At 37.0% G+C, this 16,108-nt stretch overlaps 1 protein-coding gene and 1 long non-coding RNA gene across 6 annotated transcripts in view; both read right to left on the bottom strand.

Annotated features, from left to right (window-relative positions):
* Nucleotides 1-3,036: 3,036 nt before the first annotated feature.
* Dmtn (transmembrane and coiled-coil domain 2 protein Dmtn) overlaps nucleotides 3,037-16,108 on the bottom strand; it is a 52,992-nt gene continuing 39,920 nt past the window's right edge. For 2 of the 5 annotated variants that reach the window (XM_073089699.1, XM_073089701.1), the window contains 9 exons: nucleotides 15,227-15,241; nucleotides 13,198-13,221; nucleotides 11,201-11,348; nucleotides 10,024-10,150; nucleotides 9,613-9,723; nucleotides 9,257-9,364; nucleotides 6,723-8,830; nucleotides 6,186-6,320; nucleotides 3,037-4,210 (listed from right to left, as the gene is read on the bottom strand). In XM_073089699.1, the coding sequence (XP_072945800.1) occupies nucleotides 4,183-4,210; nucleotides 6,186-6,320; nucleotides 6,723-8,830; nucleotides 9,257-9,364; nucleotides 9,613-9,723; nucleotides 10,024-10,150; nucleotides 11,201-11,348; nucleotides 13,198-13,221; nucleotides 15,227-15,241 (2,804 nt within the window). In that variant the 3' untranslated portion in view covers nucleotides 3,037-4,182. The remainder of the gene's footprint in view (nucleotides 4,211-6,185; nucleotides 6,321-6,722; nucleotides 8,831-9,256; nucleotides 9,365-9,612; nucleotides 9,724-10,023; nucleotides 10,151-11,200; nucleotides 11,349-13,197; nucleotides 13,222-15,226; nucleotides 15,242-16,108) is intronic. The other 3 variants (XM_073089702.1, XM_073089703.1, XM_073089704.1) reach the window with 3 other exon arrangements.
* Nucleotides 4,976-5,579, bottom strand: LOC140754670 (uncharacterized). Its single transcript, XR_012103686.1, has 2 exons — nucleotides 5,488-5,579; nucleotides 4,976-5,182 (listed from the first exon to the last, which is right to left on the bottom strand). It is a non-coding gene; the product is annotated as an uncharacterized LOC140754670 (long non-coding RNA).

Below are 16,108 nucleotides of genomic sequence, written 5' to 3' on the forward strand. Positions count from 1 at the left end.
TAGGGCCTTTAACACTATCTAAAGGTGAGTACTGACTAAAACATTCAAGTGTAATTTGAATGAGTTTTACAATAACTGCTTAAAATAAAACATACTTTTAAATTACCCAAATTGCATTTAAATGTTCATCAATAATTTTTCAAAACAAATGGTAACATTACAAGTGTTTCCAGTTAGTACCCACCTTAACATTACAATCTCGTGTGCGATTTTATTCTAACAAATTTATTTCATCAGTAAGAAATTTTGGAATGTTTTCATTCGTTACACAATTAAATATCAATATAGGTAATAACGTATAATAGAAAAGATTCTCCTAGATAGCATTAGACGATGTATGTATATTTAAGGGATGGTTTTATAATATCCTGTTATTTTTACATTATAATAAAAGTTAAGAAAATTTTAAAGTTAAAGATTAAGCATTAAGCATTTATTATAAATTATGTCATAAATATAACAGAGAGCAACGTTCCCGATTAATATTTAAAACGGTGTCAAGCGCTTTCGCGTTCAACAATTAGTATTAGTTAAAATAGGTATCGAGTTGTAAAGTACATCCAAAAAACCATCCCTCAAACATACGAAATACCAATTATTTTAATAAATCGCTAACAACATTTCTAAACTTTCCCGCGACTCACTTTTAACAACAATAAAAGCGGTCTCAATAAACATTCAAAAAAATATATATCTACAACCGGCCCCGTACGATAACTATATGGTTGGCCAAATTGATCTGACTGATGCAAAATGCGCATACCTTTTTTTTATAATTTCAAGATTTTTTAAGCGAAATATTCATTTAGAATACTACAACGATAAGAAATGAATATAGAATAATGCATACAACAATATATAACATCCTTTGCAAATTGCATTGCATCACTTCCTAATATACTTAAAACGTATGTATAACAATAATTTTAATGTTAATAAATGTAACATAGCAAAAAGATATACGCATTTAACATCACTCACTACATCTTGGCCGAACCTATATAAAGTTGCGATATAAGAATAAACAAGAAACATTCTAATATAGAAGTATTCATTATGTACAGGACCACGCAACGGAAGTCAATTTCGGTGTAAAATATAATCATAATTAATATTAAACCGAAGATATTATATATGTCTGTATAACCTATCACGTATTAAAACAAAATACGAAAAAGGATACAATTATTTAATGGATGTGTGCGTGAATTCTCGATAAATTACGCGTATGTTTGTCTGTGTAAGCGTTCGTTGGCGCCTCAAATAAAACTTAAAAGAGAAATGAAAAACTGACTATATTTAGTCTCTATATTTTTACTTTGCGTTGGTTATTAATGTCAATGTAGACATATATAATATCTTCATTTATAAAATATAATAAATACAATATATGAAATACGATTATTTATTTAACACTAAGCATTTCAGACAGCGCATCACTATTTGTCTAAAATATTATTTTGAGCGCTCCAAAGAATCACTCAGATTAGACTCAGAGAAGACTCAAATCTTTACACTTATTGCCACATACTAGAATTCCGCATATCGTTGGTGCTGGTACTATACTTTCTATGTCATATACATACAAATTATAGTAGAGACATACAAAGATGAAGACATAAGAATAAAAAAAGACTAATTCAACAAGACTGATCGGGGATTGAATGCGCAGGTTTATGCAGCACACAAGTATAATGACCGCAGGCCATCGAAATGGTTCCGGGTTCATTCCCGGCCAGGCATAATATTCATTTTGAGTCGATATTGGTGAGCGATAATTATCACTTTAATCACGAAGTGGCCTGTATTGTATAAAAAATATTATTTTAAAAACGTAATCATTTATTTCAACAATATGACGTGATTCCGTAGAACGCTCACCATATATTCAGTAAAAAAATAATATCCACATCACATAAGAACCACTATTACAAGCTAACATTGTGATGCAACACAACATTCCATCTCCATTAACAATTATATCTATATACAACGGGTGCATAAACCAACAGAATTGCAACATTACACAAAAATAATTCCATCACCGAAACACCAATTGTACGTTCACTGTTGAATGCGTAGATTATAGAAAAAAAATAGAGATGGAGCTCGCGAACATCAATAGTGAAGAGAGAAAAAACGTATTGCTTTTATTTCGACAAGAACTTTAATCAACTTTACGCATGGGATTTAGGTATTCGTCGATAACATAGCTATTATGATAACCTCTACTTTGATATTGCTTTTATGCGTTTCCTTACTAATTAATTCTGTTCCTTCCATCAGATCTTTTTTCAAATAATCTACGTTTAAAGTGATTAAATACAAAAAAATGACAAGTCATCTAATTTTATGCATGTAGCATGTGTGCATACATGGGGATATGCTTGTAATCTAACCTTGCTAACTTAATTTAAAATGAATCATAACGTATCTTATTCAAAAATGTTGGCTTCAGAAATATTGGCTGTATTACATTATTATTGTAGCTACAGTATCCCTTTTGAATCAAATATATATATATATATATATATATATATATATTTGATTATATATATATATATATATATATATATACATATATATATATATATATATTAAATAAAAATTATATTATATCAAAAATATTATAATAAATAAAAAAATACTCAATAATCGCTGAAACCTTGACATTTAAAAATCACACACAAAATTGAATCCTTAAACAATTCTTGCATTTAATCCACTTTAAAATCCACGTGCGACGTTATTTCGTGTTACATAAATATTAAATACACATATACATTCCGCATTGCAACGTTCAATCGATTCGAGTTCTCGACAATTCATCAATCAGCCTTTAGAATCGAGGTACACATATAGAAATTAATTTACAAAAGCTGACAATCACACATAACATACTGAATGCTATGAAATAAAAACTAATTTTATTCCAGGGACCCAGCCCGTTAATTTCTAATATAATACAATCTCGCATACAAAGTGCATTGAACTTAAACATTTAAACATATCACTGAAATAAGACGCAGTAACGAGCTTATTGTACATAGGTATTGCTTTATTGTATAGTATAATATTAAGTAATTTATATTTTACAAAACAATTTACATAACAAGGCTAGTATCGTTCGCAAATAAAGTAGATTTTTTTGGGAAAACCTATAGTACGAATATCATAACTTTGCCTATTTATATTATTTATTGATGTTAATTTGATGATGCAATATTCTTGACCGTATAGAGACGAATTAACTAAATAATTATGTAATAAATAATACATTTTCGTGCATATTAACACGAACTTAACTGTAAGAATCGTGAGGGAAGATATGCCCAGAAGGGGGACATAGAAAGGGCGATAGACAAGTCTGAACCCTATGATATAGAACTGTGTGCAAGTGAAATGAAAACATGTATCGAACGTAAGAGGGAGTGAGATAGCGATACCATTTATTTTTTCATGTTCTATAGTCAAAGTGATAATATTCGTACTCTAAAGTATATGTCGACATAAGGGATCGAAGGTTTAATTAAATTTCACAGCGCAGCCGCCTAAGAATACAATAATTGTAGGTCTTAACATTGCAACAATAGAGGCGGAAATTGGACTTACTCAACTTATTTGTAGACAGGATTAATGTATAGTAGGTAGGTATATAGCAGTTACAGAGGAAATTGAAACTAAACACGCTTTCCTACTATATTTTTATTCTAAAGACAAAAGGTACATACACAACTTGTGTTCATTATTTGTGACTGTCTAATAAGTATTTTTTATAAACCAAATTAACAGAAATTATAACCTCCACGTTCTAGTTTTGTAAACATAGAGGAGCCCAAAAAATAATATTTAAAAAATAATGAAAATTAATTAAAAAAATTCAAAAATGTTGGAACAAAAGTTGCGTCCATTCGTGCGTCTCAGTGTTTAGCGTTTAAGTATTTTGACTATTTTATTAATAGTATAAGTTAACATAGTTAAACTTTAAATGTAGCAATACCTTAATAATTGAGAGGATTCAGTCTCCGACTGAACAGTAACAGTAGAGAATCCAAGGACAAAATTGCAATATCACGTACGGTCAGCGGCAAAAGTAACTACACGGACGCATCGGCGTACGAACGGCCCTATAGCTACTTTTGCGGTGCACTATATCTCCTACAAACGCCGATTCTGTCAATATCAACCACACAACGACTTGCATTCATACCTGGGATGGAAAAAAAAAACAAAATTAAATAAAAAAAAAATATAACCAATTAAAAAATAAATAAATACAAAAGAATTTTGGTGTAAGTTATTGCAATTGCGTCCAGTTACAGCGTTATTTTCATATTAATATAATACATAAAAGACGTTAGTAAGTTACAATTTACATACAGCTTGGATTTTTAATATTTTCAACAATAATCGTAATATTATAAGTGTTAAAGTTATTTGCACATAATAATAATAATACTCTGCTATAAATACATACTGTACTTAGTTTTGATATGGCTTACATTCGATATAATACATACATTACGCGATTTTACATAACAAAGCGTTAACATAACGTTACGGATTAGTATAAAGATTAATATGTCAAACAAGATTTTTGTTAGTCTAGAAGTTGTATGCAGAGAGGAATAAAATAATAATTAAAATGGGAGTGAAGTTCTTGATACCTCGTTGTAAATATCTTTCCGTGATATACATATATTTATTGAACACAAATTAAATTTTGTTTCTTATATAATAATATAATGAACAGCCAGACAGTTAAAAACTGAGTGTCTATTTTATACGCACGAAATTTTTAGTTTCCCCCCAAAATTTCGCACATTTCAAATAAAATATTTATATACTGTTACTATTGCTAGATTCGCTAAATAAATATATAATTTACTTAGGTAAATGCAAGAAAGAAGTACACTTAATACTCAGCTGTTTAATTAATATTATATACTCAACCCCTCTGAATACAATTTCTAGATTTTATTTATATATATTTCCATCCATAAATATCAACTACAGTCAACATTCAGCTTAACATTTCGTACCGTGAACCTATACAACGTTAGTGTAATGCAATATGGTACTGTGTTGTAGCGTACATGCCTTGTAACATTAATTATTGCAAGACCATATCCCGAAATAAAGCAAGGTGATTCGTTACAACTCATAGTAAAATGCAGATAACCTAACTACATAGATTAGTAAAGATACTTCGCCGCCTTGAAATTGAATGAAGCCGCAAATGGCTTATTATAGTAAGTTCTTTTTTTGAATTCTTGACAAATAAAAACATTTTTAGAGAAAATTTACGAATAAATAACTAATACTGCGTAATTTACATGATAATTAAATAATTTATAATAATAATTTCAAATATTTTAGCGACATTTTAGCACGGAGACGTGGCAAAACTTTTTTACGCAACTATTTCAATTCTCAAAACTGGGTACATTTTCTTGTTAGGAGTGAGTAATCTTTACTAATCTATGCCTAACTATGGTAAGTAAAGGTAAGGTAAAGTAAGGCAGTTAAAGATCGAAAACCGCGCGCCCGCACGCGTTTTTATTTGAAGTTGGTAATTAATTATTCATAGATTTTATTTGTTTACAAAAGTAAAGACCATATATAAGTATAGTTTGCGTGAATATTTTTTCTCGAGATATGAATAATTGTAGTGTAATATATAAAAGCTAATATAAAAAGGTAAACGAGGCTAATTTAGAATAAAAGCGAAATTAAATGAAATGGTTAGTAAAATTTAAATTTTTTATGTATATCTGGTATAAGTAAATTTTAGAGCTATATTTTAAAAAGAAATAAAGCTATTTCACAATGATTACATTTATAATAAAGCAATAGTCGTACGCTACCTCACAGACCACTAACGCATTGCCTTGCATATTAAACACCCCATTAATTGTTTGCTGTTGAGTAAGTAAGGTAAAGTACAGTAACCTTTTACATTAAATATCCCTTGAACCAGATTATGTTATTGGAGTAAGGTAAGTCAATTACCTTGCAGATTAATTATAACCAGTTTGTGTTATTGAGATAAGGTAAGGTGAGGTAACCTTGCGTAGGAGCCTTTATCCAGTACATGTTATTGAGGTAAAGTTAGGTAAACTTGCATATAACGCCCCATCATCCAGTGTCGTTAGGGTAAGGTGTGGCATAGGTTGTTCTATTACCTGTCGCGTTGGGCATCGAGTAGGTACTCCTTGAGGCGCCGCAGAAGATGTTCGGAGAGTTGTAGCACCTCAGGCCATTGCTTCAACACCATCACACCCACCATTACCGCCAGGCTTGTTGTTAGCACGCGCACCCTGATGGTACACAAGTAAGTTCTTAATTATTTATGGAACGTTCTATTTTCATTAAAAATATATCTATTTGTAATGCAATATTTGTGACATATTAAAATAGTACTATTATATTATTGAGGTTTTAAAGATTTTTGAAATCATTAATAAAGTTTATATTTATATTTTGGCGCTCTTACACATACGTATCCGAAGTTGTTATATAAGTAGTAGAAACATGTTCTTCGTTTATTTTCGGATGATGTACAACTATATACCTGTCTAAATAAAAATAATGAAGGCGGAAGGAATTGTCCTCGTGCTTTATATACGTATGCTTGTAGGAGGGACGATGTGGGTGCGCCCGAGCGTGTTCGCAAGAATATAAGTGCGCCTGTGTGTGTGTGTGTGCGGGGTGGGGGGTACCTGGTGCGCAGGAAGGGCATGGCGACGCCGGCGACGGTGGCGACGAGCAGCAGCGCGAGCTGCAGCAGCGTGAGCGCCACGTTGAGCAGCTTGACGAGCAGCAGGCGCGGCGGCAGCGCGGCCGCGTGCGCCTGTGTGTGTGTGCGGGGTGTGGGGTACCTGGTGCGCAGGAAGGGCATGGCGACGCCGGCGACGGTGGCGACGAGCAGCAGCGCGAGCTGCAGCAGCGTGAGCGCCACGTTGAGCAGCTTGACGAGCAGCAGGCGCGGCGGCAGCGCGGCCGCGTGCGCCTGTGTGTGTGTGCGGGGTGTGGGGTACCTGGTGCGCAGGAAGGGCATGGCGACGCCGGCGACGGTGGCGACGAGCAGCAGCGCGAGCTGCAGCAGCGTGAGCGCCACGTTGAGCAGCTTGACGAGCAGCAGGCGCGGCGGCAGCGCGGCCGCGTGCGCCTGTGTGTGTGTGCGGGGTGTGGGGTACCTGGTGCGCAGGAAGGGCATGGCGACGCCGGCGACGGTGGCGACGAGCAGCAGCGCGAGCTGCAGCAGCGTGAGCGCCACGTTGAGCAGCTTGACGAGCAGCAGGCGCGGCGGCAGCGCGGCCGCGTGCGCCTGTGTGTGTGTGCGGGGTGTGGGGTACCTGGTGCGCAGGAAGGGCATGGCGACGCCGGCGACGGTGGCGACGAGCAGCAGCGCGAGCTGCAGCAGCGTGAGCGCCACGTTGAGCAGCTTGACGAGCAGCAGGCGCGGCGGCAGCGCGGCCGCGTGCGCCTGTGTGTGTGTGCGGGGTGTGGGGTACCTGGTGCGCAGGAAGGGCATGGCGACGCCGGCGACGGTGGCGACGAGCAGCAGCGCGAGCTGCAGCAGCGTGAGCGCCACGTTGAGCAGCTTGACGAGCAGCAGGCGCGGCGGCAGCGCGGCCGCGTGCGCCTGTGTGTGTGTGCGGGGTGTGGGGTACCTGGTGCGCAGGAAGGGCATGGCGACGCCGGCGACGGTGGCGACGAGCAGCAGCGCGAGCTGCAGCAGCGTGAGCGCCACGTTGAGCAGCTTGACGAGCAGCAGGCGCGGCGGCAGCGCGGCCGCGTGCGCCTGTGTGTGTGTGCGGGGTGTGGGGTACCTGGTGCGCAGGAAGGGCATGGCGACGCCGGCGACGGTGGCGACGAGCAGCAGCGCGAGCTGCAGCAGCGTGAGCGCCACGTTGAGCAGCTTGACGAGCAGCAGGCGCGGCGGCAGCGCGGCCGCGTGCGCCTGTGTGTGTGTGCGGGGTGTGGGGTACCTGGTGCGCAGGAAGGGCATGGCGACGCCGGCGACGGTGGCGACGAGCAGCAGCGCGAGCTGCAGCAGCGTGAGCGCCACGTTGAGCAGCTTGACGAGCAGCAGGCGCGGCGGCAGCGCGGCCGCGTGCGCCTGTGTGTGTGTGCGGGGTGTGGGGTACCTGGTGCGCAGGAAGGGCATGGCGACGCCGGCGACGGTGGCGACGAGCAGCAGCGCGAGCTGCAGCAGCGTGAGCGCCACGTTGAGCAGCTTGACGAGCAGCAGGCGCGGCGGCAGCGCGGCCGCGTGCGCCTGTGTGTGTGTGCGGGGTGTGGGGTACCTGGTGCGCAGGAAGGGCATGGCGACGCCGGCGACGGTGGCGACGAGCAGCAGCGCGAGCTGCAGCAGCGTGAGCGCCACGTTGAGCAGCTTGACGAGCAGCAGGCGCGGCGGCAGCGCGGCCGCGTGCGCCTGTGTGTGTGTGCGGGGTGTGGGGTACCTGGTGCGCAGGAAGGGCATGGCGACGCCGGCGACGGTGGCGACGAGCAGCAGCGCGAGCTGCAGCAGCGTGAGCGCCACGTTGAGCAGCTTGACGAGCAGCAGGCGCGGCGGCAGCGCGGCCGCGTGCGCCTGTGTGTGTGTGCGGGGTGTGGGGTACCTGGTGCGCAGGAAGGGCATGGCGACGCCGGCGACGGTGGCGACGAGCAGCAGCGCGAGCTGCAGCAGCGTGAGCGCCACGTTGAGCAGCTTGACGAGCAGCAGGCGCGGCGGCAGCGCGGCCGCGTGCGCCTCGCCCGCGCCGCCGCCCGCGCCCGCGCCGCCCGCCCCGCCAGCCATCCATTGCTCCACCTTGCTGATCTGCACGGAACACGCATAGCATTGATCACATTGGAATAGCTAATTCTACAAAATGAACAGTAATACTTTGTATTTTTTTTTTAATAATATAAAAGTAGCAGACGAGCATGCAGTCCACCTGGATGGTAAATGGCTACTGCCGCTTATGGACATCTGTAATCAACCCCAGATAGAATTATATATTCGTACCTGAGGTCGGCCACAGATGCGCCGCTACCCCTGAGGACTAAGCTGGAACGCCTCGGAAAAGTATGTCTCCCTTACACACCCTTCAAAACTGAACAAAACAGAGCCTAACACTGCTGTTATGTGGCAGAAATAAGTGTGACGATGGAGCCACCGGAGTCGAACCACAAAGGGGTACCACCACCACCTCCATAGCATTGTAATATCAAAATAATTGATATGAAGCTTCATGACACTTACTTTTGTTTGACATAGATCCAGAGCTTCGTGAATGTCCCGTATTCGCTCCTCACTCTGATACTGCACTTTCTCCTCCACGTCCGTTAGGGCTTGCTTCAGATTCTCCACCTATAATCCATATGTGTTATTATTATTTTTATTAACATAAAAATTTATCAAATCTCATATTTGTTCCCTAATGAAAGCTATTTTTGATGCCACTGTTTGTTAACATGTATCGACATTTTACATTACCAAATTCAAAAAGGGACGTCGAAAGAATGAGCGTCCGCGCCCGCGAGCGCTTATGTGTGCGCGTGCGTGCGCGTGTACGTGTGAAAGTGTATATAAGCGAGTATGAATGAATGTGTGTTTACCTCGTTCTGGTGCAGTTCAGTGAGGTCGTTGATCTGCTCCTCGAGTCGCTCCGTCTTAAAGCGCTCCTCTTGCAGCGCCGACGACAGGAAAGAAACGTCTTGCGCGAGGTTCTGTAAATTCCATACAAAATAAGCTTTAGATAAAGAATTAATGCTTAAGCAAAATAAGTGGTTAATCCACTCCTTCCCAACTAGTAAAGAAATCCAAAGAGTTAGATGCAGAACAAAAATTATAAATTTATTACTTAGATATTGCTTAGTTTAATGGAGTGAGCAATTCCTACAATTTCTTTTATCTTAACATGGCAGTCGTAATTCCTAACATAGCACAGAAATAAGTGTGGCAATGATGCTACTGTTGTTGAACAAGGAAGATTCATACTTAATAAATATAATTAATTATGTGCGTACTTTCAAGGCGTCGATTTTCTCTGCTAACCGCTCGTAGTCCTCCCTGCGCTCGCGCAGCTCGTTTAGTATCGGCTTGAGCGTGAACGCCGCCTCTGTCATGTTGTTGGATCCGGTTTGCGGTGGGTACCTACAGATTTTAAATCGAAAATACAAGGTGAATTTTTAAATGGGCCTTCAAGCCAATTCAGAATTTATAAGATATAGTGGAAAATTCTGAGAGGCCGAAAGTTACGAGGCTAAATTTGATAAAAACTAAAACTGCATCATTAGTTTATATCCATAAGGATTTTTAATTCAAAATATGACTGGCATATAACTTGCATGATCTTTGATTTATCTTTATGCGGTTGGATAAGTGGTAAAAATCGCAAAGAAAATAGGATCCGGAAAATTTGTAAACTACGACACGTTATTATTTAAATTTTATTATCCACACTACTGAACTTTTTTCAATTACTGTTCTATGACATGAAATATATGTGATGGTAGAATCCTCAAAATCACCCCCTTCTCAGTTGTGATATGACCTATATCCAATAAAAAAATCTCCGTTGTCTATAAAGTCGGTTTACTGACGATAGTTGAACGTGACAACGTCATAAGAAAATACTGATGGAATGGTTGCATTTTTTCAAAAGAAAATTTTAATTTTATTTGTTTGATAGATATTTTGTATGGATATAGAGAAGGAGGTAAATACGCGGAGGCCGATTGTGCCTCTTTGTCGCTCGTTCCGCGCTCTCGCTTGCACTTCAAGTCTTAAATGTAACGCCTCAGAGCGAGGTAACGCCGCACGACTCATGTTTTTGGTGCGTGCAGCCGGCTCCATCGAATTATAAGACGTTGTCACGTCAAAAAATATACGATGGAAATTAATTTGATTGATTTTTGATTTATCTTTATCCTGTAAGATAAGCTTTAAATCACGATAAAAAATCATTAATAAATAATAAATTGGACTCGGAAGAATGTAAGCTACGACATGTTGATATTTAAATCCGTTATGTTTTATCATTTCTTTCAATTACTTTCTACGCTGCACCCTCGCCCTACACTTCTTTGACGCGCAATAAATATAGGTAAGAGGAGGAATGCATAAATCACCCCTCCTTCTCCCTCTCAGCTACGGTACAACTTATAATAATCTACATCCGATAAAAAGATACATATAACTCACGGAGCGCCCTCGCTGGTGACGGAGGAGCTGGGCGAGGCGTCGGGCGAGAACTTGGGCGCGGGCGACGTGGCGGCGCGCGGCAGCGTGGAGCCGCGCTGCGCGCCCTCGCCCGCCTCCGACGCGCGGGAGCCTTCCGACGACGCGTTCGCTGCGTTGTAGCGCACTCAATACCGGGCGGGGGGAGCCCCCACACGACCCCCACACACTACGCGACCCCCACGGACGCGGTCAATCAACTTGGTACGTACGCCTTATTACGTATTTTTACCAACTTATACCAGGATATAAATATCGTAAATAGCGTAGATGGAATCTGTCTTTCCATCTACACCATTTACGATGCTTATAGTGGTGAACATCTAGTTAAACTCAAAATATCAATTGGTGTTCAATGTTTATAAAAGATATACACTTATAACTCTAGCATCTAGTTTAAACTCAAGATATTAACTGTTATTTAATGTTAATAAAATAAACAAATACACGTTACGTAACAAGGTGATTGAAATTGTACATACATGACGCCACTGTATATACAAAAACGGTGACACTGTATGTACATAGATGGCGCCACCGTATGTAGCAACCTACCCACACCAACTAGTACTCATATTAACAAGTTTTAGTGGAATTAACAATGTGAGTCGCTTTAACGTCTGTGGGGGTTGTGTACTCTTTGCAATTAGAAATCAGTTATTTCTATGTAAGCTAGATTTTTAACTGTTTTATTGATCAAACATGCAGTCTATCATACCGTTACTGGTTTTTATTATGACACCGAAGAAAGTACAACTTATTTTTTAATATCTTATTAATCAAGATCACTAGAATCTTTTCAACCACGCCATAAAGGACAGCGTGATACGATACAATAAATAAATAATATGTACTTTCCTCAGCTATACCTTAACAAACTTATTCCCATGTCATACAATACCAACAGTTAAAAACTTTACCAATAATCTATAAAAAAATTAAAAATAAATAAACTGATTTGGGTCAGGGGTATTGACCCAGTCATATAAAAATTGTATAAATAAAAATAATAGTAAGATTAAAGGGTTAACCGTAGTTAAAATTATATTATAATCTATTTTATAAGGCTGCCCTGTAAAGGGGCTTAAACTAATTGTAAATTGTAATAATTGTAAATCATACAAATTGTGATTCATACATATAATAATTTGCACGTGTAGGAAGTAGAATAATATTTTCAGTGTTTATATTTTAAACTAGTAGTAACAACTATGTATATTGCATTTAACGCTAATGCTACAGATAAATATGTACTTCAATATAAGCAACTTATATCATTAAATAATAATATTATATTATAGTTTCATTATATATATTATCACATGCGATTCATCTACTTTCAGTCCCAACAGTTCATGCGTTTAATAATTTTCGATATTTTTTTTGATAAATAATATTAGATTTTCATGTCAGTGTGTGTGCAAAATGTTAATCATGCTAATGCCAATTAATATATTTTGTTAGCTATAAATATATATATCGGTTATTTGCTAATTTAATATTACAAGCTCTACTTGCTTGTATCAAACAATGAAAAAATAACACCTACTAGCATCACTAATGTTATCTAATATTTATTTATACTTGATCTAATAAATCTCTAATTCTTGATTCTAATGAAACGAGAGCTTGAGATTTTAAAAATATTTTTGCGACATACTCATATATTAAGAGAAGAGATATGTTAAATTTCACTTTGATTATTGAATTAATTTGAAAAATGGTCTATATTTTTTATGGTTTATATTTTTTATTTATATGTAAGGACAAAAAGATGATGTTTTCGAATGACATAATTTAGATCTGATGTATGGAGATGCAAATATGCATAATTATCTATAATTTATGCACGTTCTAACATAAAATGCATTAAGTTGTTAAGCATAAATATATTTTCATGCAAGCATTATGTTAACAATAAAAACAATATAATCTAAATACTATGTCTAATTTGTATTTACCTCTTAGTTCCGCGTGTTGAGGGGCTAGCGTGCAAGAATGAGATAGCATGATAAGCTAAATGTTCACATCACAATGTGGGGTCATATGTAAATTATGGGATCAGTATGAAGCTATATTATGTGTATGACAAGCGTATTTCATATTATTACAAGTATATACACAGAGAGATTTTAAATGTATGAATAGTATAATTATACCATCTTTATTTTAATGGTTAAGTAATTCAAGTAGATTACACAAATATTTTTACCTCTTATTATGACGTTCTAATATCTAGTATTAGAAGTCTGCCTTATAAACTTAATCACAATAAAACAAAACTTATCTGCTGCCAGAGACAAATTCAGTGGTGGTGAAACAAAAACACAAAAAAAAAACTACTAAAAATCCATAATTTTGAAGGGTTTCCTGACAAAGCGCTAGCAAATATGCTAAATCAAATATAAATCGAATACTACACAGTTACTAAACTAAACTACAGAATAGAAAAAAACAAAATAATTACATTTCCGACGGCATTTCCTACATTTCTTGAAAAACATTTATATTCCACTCCCGTCAACTACAAAACACTACTAGATCATACTAGTGTAATAAACATTTTGTTTTACGTAACACAAAATGTGGAATAAACATTATATCTGACAATCCGCTAGAGATAACGTAAGCAACGTTTGCCTAAGATCTTGACACTGAGTGATATTATCTCATACATTTATCTATAAGCAAAATAATGTGGCATTGAGATTATACGGACATTTTACGTCTCTCTCACCTTTTGTACTGCTAGTGTTTTTATTTTTGTTTTTGTCGGTTGTCTAGCGTCTAGATGTATTATTTCTTTATCGTTTTATTGTCGTATTTCGTAGGTACTAGACATTAATAATTTTATTTTAGATGCAGTATCACAATTAGTTATTTAAGAATATGAATATAATTATTCCTATGCAATTTGAATATCTTAAGACTTAAAGAACTGTACTATTTCAATCAATGTTTGATCTTTGTATCCGTTAATAAAAAACTTAAAGGATAAAGAATAAACTTAATTTATACTTTCCATTCCTTCATATTTTCTATGCATTTAATTAATGCATATAACATAGATATCGTCAAATTTTATTATATTCCTATTTACAGCTAATTTTACCTAAAGAGTCCCTTCCAAAATCAGTCCAGAAGTTAATCCACACATTTTTTTAATATGTTACAATGCTTGGGGAATCTAATATTTCAAATTTTGCAAATACACTTTCGAATTCTATTTACATGTATACCTAAGCTACATATTTGATGCTACGAGAAAACAGTCGTGTAACATTAACCTTAGATATCTTGCAACACCCTAATGTGCTATAATTAAGTGTGAATGAAGTTACCGATACGTTGTTAATTTGATTTATAACAGTCTATTTGAGATATAATATTATAATTTTTCATAGACGTGAGTGGTTGAAAATAACATACGAAAAGTAGAAGATAATATGAAAAGTAGAATTTTTTGAAAGGGGATGTAGAAATCTAGATACCTACAAATCATAAGTTGATCGTAATCATAGAGAAAGATACTGAATAAAATATATGAACAAATATCATTTACTCAGCCTTAATAAAATAAAAGTTTTAAAAGCAAATATGTTATTACCTCCCATTTTACTCCCAGGACTATATATTACTTAAAATATTAATAACAGGTTATTATAGCTTGCGTAAAGTATATTAAATATAGCAAATTATTTTTTCAAAATTTCGCTTATTAAAATTTTCGAAGTTAGCACGATAAAAAATTAGCAATCAGTATTCCCATTTTAAAATTAAATTAGTTCAATTAATTATTTATTTTAAACAATTTTAAAGGCTGAATAAGCGATTAATCTAACGCAGTTAGAAATATATGTAAGTAACAATGAGATATTACTCACACCATGGTAAAAAATCACTAGAAAAAATGGAACAAAATATTATAAAATATGACCAATGAACGAATGATTTGTTAAGAGACAAATTTCTTCTACGCGAAATACTTACAAGGACCCGTGGTTTCTGCGAGACAAAATATATAAGGAATTACAACACGAACACATACACGGACAAATTCATATTTTGTGTTATGTGCTACGGGGCGATAAATGCATTTAACTACTGCTAGCGTAGCTTTAGAATGACTGTATGGTAGGTAAATATGATAATATGTATTTTATTAAAAGGTTTGTATATTTTCTACTATGTTTGATTAGCAAAAATGATATATTTAATGACAATTCAGAGATATGACCATAAATCAGTGGTATTTCTATTTTTTTTCTAAACACGAATTTAAGTAAACAAATCAATTGGTGTTATATTAACAATCACGGTGAAGAGAAAAGTAGACCACTATACTCAAATTCAATCAGGCTCATTTTATAGGAAAGATTTTTTTTAGTTATTGTACCAATTGAAATCTTCTAGCACTATTTACTTCCATAATATTATGTTACGGCATCGTGTGGCAGTACAGTCTGGAAATAGACGCTTATTTCACCTGTGATATTTCTAAATATCGCATATTATATTATATGACTATTCACTTGTTTTGTGTATAGTAATTTAAATATGTGTGATAAGTTACATACATGTTAAAATTATCTTAAAGTTATTTCCGTTTTTCTCAATAGTATTTTATTATTTGAATCAATTATTCACTCACTCAATCTTATAAACCTATATGTATGGCATAAGAAAAGTAATATTTCAGACTTACATTTTAAAATCATTTATTATTTGATATTACGTTTCTCATTCACTTTCGCTCACTTTAACGGATTATTTTTCACTTAAAAAATAAATCGAGTGGCTTACTAACCTCTCAACTTTACTAAGCTTACTTCCTTTTCTTAATATGTACTAAATTATCGCTAGCCAATTAAA

The sequence above is a fragment of the Epargyreus clarus genome, unplaced genomic scaffold (assembly GCF_041222505.1).
Source record: "Epargyreus clarus isolate Ecla_fem2 unplaced genomic scaffold, WU_Ecla_fem_2.2 ptg000031l, whole genome shotgun sequence".
Taxonomy (NCBI): Eukaryota; Metazoa; Arthropoda; class Insecta; order Lepidoptera; family Hesperiidae; genus Epargyreus; species Epargyreus clarus.